At 33.9% G+C, this 12,808-nt stretch overlaps 1 protein-coding gene across 1 annotated transcript in view; it reads left to right on the top strand.

Annotated features, from left to right (window-relative positions):
* The first annotated feature begins 1,786 nt into the window (after positions 1 to 1,786).
* LOC132758325 (IQ motif and ankyrin repeat domain-containing protein 1-like) overlaps positions 1,787 to 12,808 on the top strand; it is a 34,325-nt gene continuing 23,303 nt past the window's right edge. The window contains exon 1 of the mRNA XM_060749903.1: positions 1,787 to 2,050. Within this exon, the coding sequence (XP_060605886.1) occupies positions 1,888 to 2,050 (163 nt within the window). The 5' untranslated portion in view covers positions 1,787 to 1,887. The remainder of the gene's footprint in view (positions 2,051 to 12,808) is intronic.

Consider the following 12,808-nt stretch of genomic DNA (forward strand, 5'->3'; position numbering starts at 1 on the left):
AACATTTGTGTCGATGTGTTCTAAAAAAACTACTAAAGTCTAGTAATGACTACTCACATAAAATAAAAGCTTAATTTACGCCGAGTCCTATGGTCTATGTCTTATTTTTGTGCTCGCAGTGGAAAAAAAGATATCTGCAAATAATTACCTGAAATTGGGTCCGGCGTTTGCATTTGTGGTCACGTGACAAAACTTGTTCATCCAGGGTGTATATCAATCTTGATGAACATTTTAAGATTCAATTATGAACAAAAACAAATATTTAAAATAGTCACTTTTTAAGAAAAAGTCTGACTAGATATTTTGAAATGTAAGGGAAGTAATTACAAATCAAAAGCATTTAAATCTTGTAAGAGTAGTGTATCCTGTTTCTTGCATCTTACTATTTTCACATATATTTTGTTTACTTTACTGACAGATTTATTGTTGACTTATGCCAATATTAATTCAAAAGTGTATATACCAAAATGTGACTATAAGCTATAATGGCTTTGTCAATTGTGTATTGTGAGATTTATGAAAGAATAAAGCTTCTTCTTCTTCTTCTTCTTATGTCATTGAATTAATGGAATGAAACTGTAAATGACCGTTTTTGTTCTTCAAATGGCCAGACTGCACACCCAGTACAGTCGGAACAAGCTCTATATAATGTTGGTAGCTCATTTTTTTAGGGGGCGATTATTTGAAAGGGGTAGGAAAATATCGGTTCGTATCACAGGACCATTTGTGTAGCTTAATTAGATATGGATATAATAAAAGGAAAGGAAATAAATGCAATGTTACTTTTATGAATTGTACTAGAGCTAAATAAAGACAATACATTTTTATAGTCTACATATAAGTGAATAAGGTGGTATAAAATAGGAAGAAGCTTGGAAATTTTCACGGATGGTTAGGGCGCTTTTCATCGTTTATAATGACGTCAAACCTACACACGCGATTTATTATTTAAAGTGTCCGTCAAAGTCTGGCGTCATAAGATGACGTTGTAAACATGTCAATTAATAAAACACTTACTAAAAGCAATTAAGATACAGGATGGGATAAATTTACGTTAGTAAAAGTGCAAAATAAATAAAGACAGTTATGTGTTTAACAGACTAAAAAATGCCTAACTTAAGACAGGAAAAGTGATCATATAGAAGATCCAGGAAAATCTATATCAAAATTGATCTTATGGTATCAGGATTACTAAAATGGAAATCAAGATATATAAAAACTAAATACAAGTTTCCCTTTCTCGTATTATCATTTAGGTTTTTCGTATTATCGGGGCATGTTGAGGGCAAAAAATCTTGAAATGTTATGTCAAGTTCATCTACAATGCCAGTTTAGGCTTTAAAAGCCCCACGATTATACGAGAAAACATGCAGTATAAATACTGTATAACTGTAAAGTACCTATGTCGAGCAAATTTGGTCATCTATTACATAAAATCAGGTTCCAAAATATATACCACATACACAAGTAAATCGTAAAATAAAGAATTAGGATAGATTCTAATAGGGGAATTCAAATTTTATTTTCAAGAGATGACACGTAAAATAGCATAAAGCATGCAAACTTTACTTGAATTGAAACGCCGACATAGAATTGAATCGAAGAAAAACGCCTGTAATAAGCAAAAAAAACGGTAGTCTTATTGTAAAGTTGTTTCACCAATTCGGCCTACGTACGGTACTTGCAACCGTGCTCACACATTTCCTTTTTTATTTTTTAAATGTACTTGCTTTCCGTTAATAAAGTATCTTTTCTATCTTTTCTACTCAATATTAACCAATCAGATTAAGTTGAAATATTTGCTACCAAGTGCGAGACTGCATTGTATAAAAATGGCGGACAAGTCATTAGAATTTGGCATTTGATTAAAAAGAAAACTGTTACAAAATGCCACCGAAAAAACCAGTACCAACAAAAGCGCCTGCAGCACGAGGTCGGGGCGGAACTGCCGTTCGAGGAGGACCTGCTGCAGGAAGGGGTGCTGCAGTTGGAAGAGGTGGTCCGGCTGGAAGAGGTGGTCCAGTCAAAAAAGGTGCAACACCAGCACAAGGTTGGAACTGTTGACTAATATTCTGCTAAATTGATAAGCAACATTCGTTAAAAATATTTTATTGAATTGTTTTGGAAATCTCTACATCTACATCATACTGCTTAACAATCAATTCTGATCATGACTAGCATGCTCTACTTTTACATGCTGGTGAAAATGCCCGATCGGGCTTATGACATAAAAAAAATAGAAAAATAATAAAGTGATTCTTTTAAACTTTGTATGTTTCTTGAGCATAATATATGACATAGACAGATAGAAATGTATTTGGTGACTGTCACTTTTATTATGAGAATTATTTCCCCGTTTTCATATTTTTATTAGTATAACCAGGGTCTTTCAAATAGAATCTATTTGAAAGACCCTGGTATTAAACATAAGTTTTCCTTAAAGTCCTTAAAAAATATGTTTTGCTTACCTTGAAACACTTTCCCTGTACGGATGACCATTTACAGTTGAGTTCACACTAAAGGTTACACAAAGTGCACTAGGAGTGCACTAGATGTGCACTTCAAAGTGCACTAGTAGTGCACTACTAGTGCACTTCATAAGTGCACTTTTGTAGTGCACCAGACCTATTTTATGTATTAATTTCAATGAATAGCAAATTGACTTTTACAAAAAGATAGATAAATATAGATATCTGTATAACAGTTTTGATAATAAATTTGAAGTTGTGAATATTGGATTTTGTAAAATATGGCGAAAAATATTAGAACAATAATTTTTCAGTCATTAATTTTACTGATTTTGTACTTTAAAACTTAATTGTTAGAATAAGTAATTTAAATATAAATAATTATAACTTTCATGTTGATAAGTGCATAAATAAACAAACTTAATTGATATTTAATATGATTCTATTTTATTATAATTTGGTAATGAAAATATGAAACATTGAAATGCTAATCAAACAAAATTCAGTCAGTTCTTTTTTTTTTGGGGGGGGGGGGGGGGGGGGGCAAATTATACCGTAGTATTAGTTATTTTTGATCTTAACTTAAACAACCATGGTTGTTTTAGTTAAAGGTAATGATTTTAAGCATTAATTAAAGAATTAATATGTTTATAATTGGCCTAAATTTTGTCAATTTTATCTAATTTTTAATCTCTCTTACCTTCTCAAACTGAGATTTACCTAAGATTAATATAAATGATATATACTATTCTGAAAATAAATATTTATATAGAATGGTGGTATGTATGAAATGTGGATTAAGTTTAGATAAAGTATTGATATGTACCTGTGGGATACTAGTATACTTAAACTGACATATATATTAACAAAAAGATGAGAAAATCCGTCAATTACACATTTTGAGACGACACCAATCTTTTTTCCTTTTTTTTCATGCATTGTAACATTATAATGCAATATGATTAATTTGAGTTTATTATAAACTGCAAAAATATTCATTTCTCTTTTTGTACTACTTGTAATGAAATTTATTTGCACCAACATCCAGAGAATACAGAATTTACATCGCCTAATCAGCCTTTTGTTATTTACCCTGAGGGGCTCTCTTATCAGCAGGGTACTACGGTATACCAAAACACCAATACACAACATGACTTTTGACACTTTAATCTCCTGTAACTGTTTTCTGCTCATGTATGATATTTAATTAAAAAAAAAAACAAACAAAAAAACAGATCTGCATTAAAGTGAAAAGGAAGTTGCAAAAGTTTTATAATCATGTATTTAAATATTTTCTTAAAAATATATTATCTTCTAAACGCGTAAAAACTGACAAGGCAAATTTGTCAAATCTATAATAGAAAAAAATAACATTTCCTACTTCAAAAACTAAAAGATGCTGCAAATTTTAATGCAGAATTGCAATAAATGTGGATAAATATTTATATGAGGTCTTTGTAGAATAGTCAGGCCTCGACACTAACTTTTTTAGCAGGTGGTATGCCGGACCACTAGATTTGAAAGTTAGGTGGTCCTTCCAGAAGTCAGGTGGTCAGTTATCATTATTATATCATTTTACTGCAAATGTACAAAAAAAATGTTTAAACTTTATGACAAAGATGTATTATTAACCTTTAAAGAGAACAGATATTTTTAGATATATATTTTTCATCTAATCAGAAAAGGAAGAGCAAGTCAGTAGGTATTTTATCGTAGAGTTATTTGTTTATTTGTTTTTATCTCAGTCAAAAATACACAGCAGAGCTCTTATTTATGTTAACTTTTATATTAATGTGATTTCTCCCTCAAATCAAGTTAGGGAATATATAGTGAAGCCATTTGTGTCTGTTATTTTCTTACTGTTATTCAAATATCCATTGCTGATACGTGGTATGTCTTATAATCATGATTATAAATAACATAGCATCTTTTATAGATTAACATTTTTAATGGAACTAATAAATTATCTTATTCTTGTCTTTGAAAACAAGGAAATATCGAAATTATTAAAATAATGACAACGTTATTATTTACTATAACTTATCTTATTTTTCTCACATATTTATATTTTCTCACATATTTATAATACATAATTTTACCTCCCTTTTGCTTGTTATTTGATATTCATTTTTGACATTAGGTATTTTTAACCTTTTAAAATAATTTTAACTCTAGAAGAAACAGATCTCTTATCGTTAAACAGTTAAAATAAAGATAAATAGCATAGAATTACTAGATGTATTTTTTCCAGTTCCTTTCGTTTGCTGCCGTTATTCAAATATCTGAAATTTAAGTTTATCCAATATCATATAATTACCATCATCGGATACTCCCGGTTGATTAATATGTAACATAACATAAAATGTTAATGGTTCCGCTGTGGTAATCAGACAATGCATAATTACTAGCACCATTTGAATGATTTTTGTACCTAAATTTATATCACAAATTCTTAACTCTTTTAACTTGCATAAACAAAATTTTAGCGACTTAAAATGAAAGTTATTGATGACTTAAGAACTTCTGTAACTAATCAGAGATTAATGAACCATATACATGTACATCGGACATAGATTAATGATTTTAAACAAAAGTATATAACATGTTTTTGACCAAATCGCCATTCTCCCAAATAAGCCTTGTATCAACCAGAAAATTCAAGTGGTCCGACGGACCAGTGGGTTTTAAAATTAGGTGGTCCTTGTCAAAACCAAGTGGTCTCGGACCAACGGACCACCGCTAATATCGAGGCCTGATAGTTAACACTGATATTGGTTTTAAACCATTTTTTTTATGAAAAGATTAGAAAATTCCACTTCAAAGACAATAATGACAATAATATCTAACGTGCGTTTATGCCATTAAAACTATTTTTTACATTTGATTATACAAAATGTATAGTCATTTATCGATGACTTACATGATTGTATTTTGGATGAAAAAAAAAGGAAATTTTAAATAAATATTGCATACATCTGCATTTTTGTTATTTACCCTGAGGCCCTCTTATCAGCAGGAGACCAGTGTAATGAAAACAGTCGCTCTCAAAAAAATACCAATACACAGCATGACTTGTATAAAAACATTCCCTTTATACATTACATTTTTAATGTAGAAATCTTGAATAAAGTTATAAATTTTATTTATTTCATGGAAAAATTTTAATTATGTATAAATATCCGTGATATTATTATGCAGAATGGCAAGAAATGTTGATAAATGGATACATATAGAAAATTCCGCTTTAGAGACAATATTATCTATTATGCATTTATGCCATTATGATTTTGTTTGTATATTTGATTATACAAAAATTATGGTCATTTATCTATATGACTTACTAGCCTGAGTGCCAAGCCTGGTGAATCCCAGGCTTATGTCTAACATGCATTTTGAGAAAACCAGGGAATTTCAATGAATTCTTATAAATCTGCAAAATTGATTGTTCTTTGTTATTTAGCCTGAGGCCCTTTTATCAGCAGGAGAGTGGTATATTGAAAACAGAAAATACTCATACACAGCATGACTTGAGATTTTCCTCCTCAATAAAAGTATTCTCTTTATACATAAAATTTTTAATATTTAAATAATGAATAAAGTTATCAAATGTATAATATTTTAACTATTTATATCTTTAAAACATATGCAAGAATTATACAGTTAAAAACTAAATTATCACAGTGCACGTATATTGGATTCTTTTAAAATCAATGTATTAATATTCTCTTTGAATAATGAACATGAGGAATTGTCTCTTAGTTATATATTATAGAAATAATATTTTAGCTCAAATATTAACCTTTCTTTGATTTGTATGAGCTTATGAAAAAAAGTTTATGTTGCTACAAACTAAATTAATTGGGCCAGAATTATCACATCGATTTTCTCATTTGTACACTAGAAAAAATTGAAATATATGGCCATTAAAAAAAGCTTTAAAAACACTTATTTAATTATCCATTACGGAGCATATTTAAATTTAACCTTATTAATTCTATAAATTTGATTTTAAGGGGTATTATTTTTCACTTACAGTTAAATACTCAGGTTAATAAAAATATGATTACAATAAATAAAAAAACACATTTTAATTTTAAGCTTTCACCTAAAATGTTAAAACTGCTGATTTTAAAATTTACTTATTTATATTCATGAATAGGCCATATTTTCCCAGTTTTTTTTTTCATACAGCAGCGTAACAATGGATACCCCCCCCCCTCACTTGATAATATACAATTATCCAATAAACCATTTAGGTGTCACCTTCCCTGGCCAGCCTGGTCATATGGTCTAGTGCACTAGAAGTGCACTTCTAGTGCACTTCTAGTTCAGCTCTAGTGCACTAGAAGTGCACAAGGGTGGGAAGTTTAGTGTGAACTCAACTGTAATTATATCTCTCAGATTCTTCGGATTTATCTTGCCGTTCTAATTACCTTCTTACAAGATGGCGGCTAGGAATCGTTCTCGTCTTGCCCGGACTAAATCTCGTACCTTCCGGGAACGGTATGTTCCGGATTACGGTTACACTACCATACCTCACCACACTCCCCCCGACTTTAAAGATGAAGTCCTCTCACTGGAAGTGCGGGACCCCGAGATTCAAGTCCACTCCTGGGTTTCAAACCAGTACCCACAAAACCGCCTTTACAGGCGTTGGCCTGTAAACACAGATTATAAGTGGGCAGGCATTAGCCTGTGCAACAGTAATCTGCCAAATGCCTATCTGACAAGTTATTGACAGATAGCTTAACTGGATAACTGATATCTTAGATATCTTACCTTCCTGGGCACTGTTTTAACAGCGGCCAGCATCCAGTTCCTAAGCCGATTGCAGCTTACACCTCTACACCAAACCTGAGTGTTGACTACAGATTTGTGGAGATACCTTCTACACCACAGCAGCCACATTAACACAGAACAAGAAAGCAACAAACTTAGCATTGCACATTTGTACTTGTTAATATCCCAGGCTTCTGTAATTTCCAATAAGATCTCCCAACAGCATCAAAGGCACCACAGCTTGCTTTGGCTGTAACCTCTGTTTTCCCTTGTATCTTCAGAACAGGACCTGTTGTGCCAACCTACCCATGACCATCCATCTTCATGCTGCAAATGCAATTCCACATGTCGTCACATGACTTGCACTATCTTGACCCCTGCCATACCAGAAGAACATCTTCTTAAACCTGGCCCTGGTCACTGCAACACCCCGAGACCACCTGATGGTATATCCTGACTCATCTGAAGAACCTTTCTACTTATTGGGAATCTTACCTTTAGTATCGCCCATGTCCCTCAATAGAACTTATAGGTACTGTTCCTTATTCAGTCAGTGGGACTTAGCCCCAGGACCTACTAGAACTACTTAATGACTTTGGCAATACTAAATACCCAGCACTAGCTCTTGGAACTAGCACTGCTGGCGGAAGTTACTCTACAGCTTCTTGTGGAAGTTGTTCCACTACTCAAAACTGTGCCCTATTTCCCCTTCCACCACAAGAGCATCGATCTGTATTCTCAATATCTGCTCACAATCTTACAGCATCTTCAAACACACTAAACTTTAGCACCATTGACCTGATTCTCTGCGTACAACCCCAACATTTGGACATTTGCTTCCTTGTGAACCTTTGCGACCCTTGTGACCTTGGAATTGCCGACGATACAATGGATCCGCAAATCTCTTCCAGATTATCAGCATTATTGCGATGATACCTTATGACTTTCGTCAAACTTCATCTTTCGCACACCTTGTGATACCTGGTTATCGACATTATTGCGATGATACCTTATGACTTGTCACGGTCAAACTTCATCTTCACACACCTTGCAATACCAAGAGAATTGCCACATCTTCATCCCTCATGACGAGGTCCAAGTCAACCCTTGCGCAATGATCACATCCCCCACAAGGCAGTTTCCTCAGTTCGACCCCAGAAACATACTCGTACAATGCCCCGATACCGGTATTCGTGACAATGCAGCTTTGACATGCTTCTGACAAACACATAGGATTATGTTGATATGGAACAACCCTCCTCGACCTGGCTTAAACTGTCTGTGTTACTTCTTTCCCAGCAATAACCAAATGAGCCTCGAATTGAACTATTCTGCAACACACTTGCTAATGTTTCTTTACATGCTGTCTACATCGAGAATACATCCAGCATGGAACTTAGTCCATGACTGTTTCCTTCACAAACCTGGTCTCACTCCATGCTTAGCATGAAATGACGCTGGTTTGCGACTCTGGCGCTAACCGGAAGAACACATACTACCTCCTCCCCTTTTTATTTTTTTTTTATTGCAGTGAGGGGCAGTCAGACTTGAAATGACCCTCTTTCCCACAACCGAAACAAGTTCTTCTAGGCCATCTGCTTCTTCCTTGAGAAGTGTTCTCCTCATCTAGTTTCAGGACCATGTTGTCAAAACATCTCTGAAGCTTCTCAATTGCCACTTCCAAAGAACTCAACTGAGATGGAGCAGCGTTGGCTTGCGCAACCTCAGGAGCTTCTTCTAGGGCAAACACATTAGCACCATCGTCAACAACTTCTTTACTAGCCCTCTTCTTAGAACGGCCATAAACTGACTGATGCAGGTGCTGATACCATTGGACTTTATTCATTGCCTCCTCCATGGTTGTAGGTCTATCCATGGCTACGGCTACCGCGGCATCTTTGTCTACCAGACCCTCACAAAACTTGCTCACTGTCTGCCTATTGGAATAGTATTCAGGCAGGTCTTTGAACGCATTTGTCGCCAGGGTCATGACCCTATCTGCCCAATCATCAAGAGACTCCCCCTGCAGCTGTGAAGATTGCTGGAAACACACTTGGGCTGTTTCAGCAGGTTCCCTGGAACCAAATCTCATCTCCAGTTTATGCAAGAGCTTCCGATAAGAAATATCGCCATCTCTCTCCACGATGATAGCATGATAGTCAGCGGCTTTTCCAGTCAGGCACCAGCATAAACCATCAAGGCATTCGTCTGACGTCCAATCGCATGCGTTAGCATAACGAAAGAACTTCTGCTTAAATGCCAGCCAGTTTCCCTTTCCATCATACTGCAACCTCTTTGGCAGACTCCGAATAAATGCTGCAGTTTCGGACTTTTTCGCGCTATGTTTAACTCTAGGTTGCGGAGAAGATTGTCTACTCAGTCCAGATAATTCATCACTTGAAGAATCATCATACCTAGCAGCTGTGTTTAGCTTGGGACGCGCCCCACCTCTCAAAGACTTGGCCTTTGAGGACAGGGGGTCAACCGTACTACTTGCATTTTTGGCGCGAATGATATCTTTGGCTACTTTCAAGACTTTTTGTACCTCTTGCCAATCCTTACTTGAAGGAATCTTGTCGGGCTCCTCAGCATCTTCATGGAAGTTCCCTTTTTCTTGAACATCCAACAAGCTGTCCAAAATTGCTCGACTGTCCCCTCCTTCACCAGAATCTTTCCTTGACGAAGATGGTACTTTAGGTAGTATATTCCCCCAATCTAATGGCAAACCCTCACTTAATGAAAATTCCAGCAGAGCTACTTCTTCTTTATCTAAAGTGCGCTCTAACATGTCTTGCAGCACTCCGAGTGTTATATTCCCTCCACTATTACGGATTGTAATAATAGACTCAGCTATCCTTGAACTTATGCCCGGAATCCTTAGGAGTTCCTCTTTCGAAGCAAAATTAACACAAATTCTTTCGCTGCACCCTGCCATTATTTTTGTTCTTACTTGGTAGCCCAAAGATATAACGACGACTAATGCAGGAATTAGTTATAATTCGTGCAATTGGATTCAGTGAAGTTCAGCTAAAGTATGTCAAGTCGATCAGTCGTTAGACAGCAGACTTGCAATTATTCTACATTCGAAATTCCTTCCCGAAAAATAATTTACATTTATTTAAAACAATTCAGATAAAAATTATGATAGAATTTTTACTTAGTAAACTCAAATCAATAACGAAAATAAAATACAAAAATCTGACCTTGTTGTTTATAAATACAATGAGGATCTTTGCCTCTAATTGTAAAATTAAATATATAGTGAGACTTAGCCTTCAACTATATACATACAAACAAAAATCAAACAAGAGTAAATCTACTTTGTGCATTGACCTTGAAAAACAACAATGCAAATAAATTCAATCAATTATACTGAACCGCTGAAAATATACCAAAAATTTAACCCAAATATTATTCAAAAATATTTAAAATAGTGTAAGGGACTGTGAATGTTTATCAACTTAATTACTTTTAGGACCTTGTAATGAATATATCAGTTTAAAACAAAACTATGTTTTATGACAATTTGAACATCAAACTAGCATAATTTATTGACAAATGAGGTAATTGTGTTCAGTCAATGCTTAAAACTTACCTGCCAGGATTCCTGAACTTGCCTGAGCCATTCATATTTGCTGATTTTATTTGTTTAGATAATTTCCTGATAAATGAAGGAATTAAGACCATGATATAGGACATTCTGAGGCTCTAGGACTATATAAGGCACTATAAGGAGGTTTATACTTCAAGAAATGATTTATTTACTTACTTTGTTTATCCTGGCATCAAAATGGCCGATTAGAGTTGTCTACCTTGATTCAAAACTTTAAATGCATTTATTTTCATAAACATATACAAAAACTTATCATTTTACATGTAAGAACAAAGAATGTAATCCTTATTTACCTAAGACCTAAGTTACTTTCCAAATAGCTAGCTGGCATTGCTGTATTTCATAATAATGTTGATGACCAGTTTGACCTCTAAGTTTGTCAGGAGGGAAAATTCAAACTCCTGGCACTTGGAATCTTTTTATATCAATAGTTCATTTTTCTAAGCTATAACCATGATTGTTTTTGGTCCAGATCTTAAGTGCATCAAGTTAAGCATGTAATTCAAGTGTTTATTGCATATTTTGTTATTAGTTAACTTTGTTAATTTACATTTTTCTAAATTATTCCTGTCAATATGGCTGCCATTTTAAGAAATTCCTGTCTTTCCTGCCAGACTGCCAGGCCAAATGGAATGTTATGATTGGTCAATTGTGACAGTCCTGGCCATTTCAGAGTCTATATAAGTAGCCATGACAGGCTGTGTTCAGTTTGCATTTTGGCTTTAAATCCTGACAGTCGCGAAAACTAGTGACAAGAGCATTTTGTAATATTTTCATGGAAACTTCTATTGTTGAATCTGACAAATTTAGTGCTCTTCAGAGTTGAATAAAGAAATTGTGGAATTAAACTTTTTATCAATAAAAGTTGTTATTTGAACAGTTTTTAACTTAGCTTACAATTGGTGTCAGAATCAGTGGATTAAAAGAACTGTTTACATTTTTACTGGAAGTGACCTTGAACTTGAATGATATCATTTAATACCAAAAAGGAATAAAACTACGCAAAAGTAAATTAACAGTAAGGAACAAAACAAAAAATGTCAGATTCTGCAATTCAAATAATGTTTGCAAGTACAGAAGAAGACAACAAATCAACTCCAAATGCTGATATGAGACAAATAAGAATAATAAAACAAATTGCAGATAGTGAATTAGATAGAGGCGGTGACAGAAATGATAATAAACGTCAATATCCAGCCCAAAGCCTGAGATATTTTGGAATACCTGTTTACATTAAACAACAGTCTTTTGAAGGCAAATCACCTAGGGATGTATCAAAAATCTACCACAGTCCCAACTTGGATAACAAAGCTAAAACATACTTAAGGACATAGCTGTTTATGCTAAAATTGTTAAAAGTTATTATTGGTTACATTTGAAGTTAACTGTTGATTTGTTATAAGTTATGACTGTTAAATAAAAGCACCAGAAGCTCCAGAAAGACATTAATATTCAATAATAGTGATTAATTATGTTTTGATACAATGGTTCAATAGGAATAATACAAAGTAGAGCATCAGAAAGACATGAACAGTAATTCATTCAGCTTAAATACAAAAACAATGGTAATTAATAAACTATGGTTCTATGAAATTGAAACAGGGTAAAGTAAAGCAAAGATGGGAATTAGCTGTAATACATAATTACTGTATACATGTACAATGGTTCAATGGGATTGATACTGAAATGACAAGATTAATCAATGTAAAATTTTGGAAGTGAATCACAGAGCTCTGTGTGGTGTTGTTGAAATTCATAGTTGGAAATGGCCTGATCAACCATGTTTCACTATGTGGATTATGGTTATTTGCGAACCTTTTTGCAATTATACATTGCATCGCTTTAACCATTGGAATTCAAAACCATTGACAGGCAATGGTTAGGAGTGAATTCCTGGTAAGTGGTTTCAGTATCTATCTCTTAGGTCTTTTGGAACTGTACTTGGAAA

This window comes from Ruditapes philippinarum, unplaced genomic scaffold (genome assembly GCF_026571515.1).
Source record: "Ruditapes philippinarum isolate M1 unplaced genomic scaffold, ASM2657151v2 ctg667_1_1_1_1, whole genome shotgun sequence".
Classification (NCBI taxonomy): Eukaryota; Metazoa; Mollusca; class Bivalvia; order Venerida; family Veneridae; genus Ruditapes; species Ruditapes philippinarum.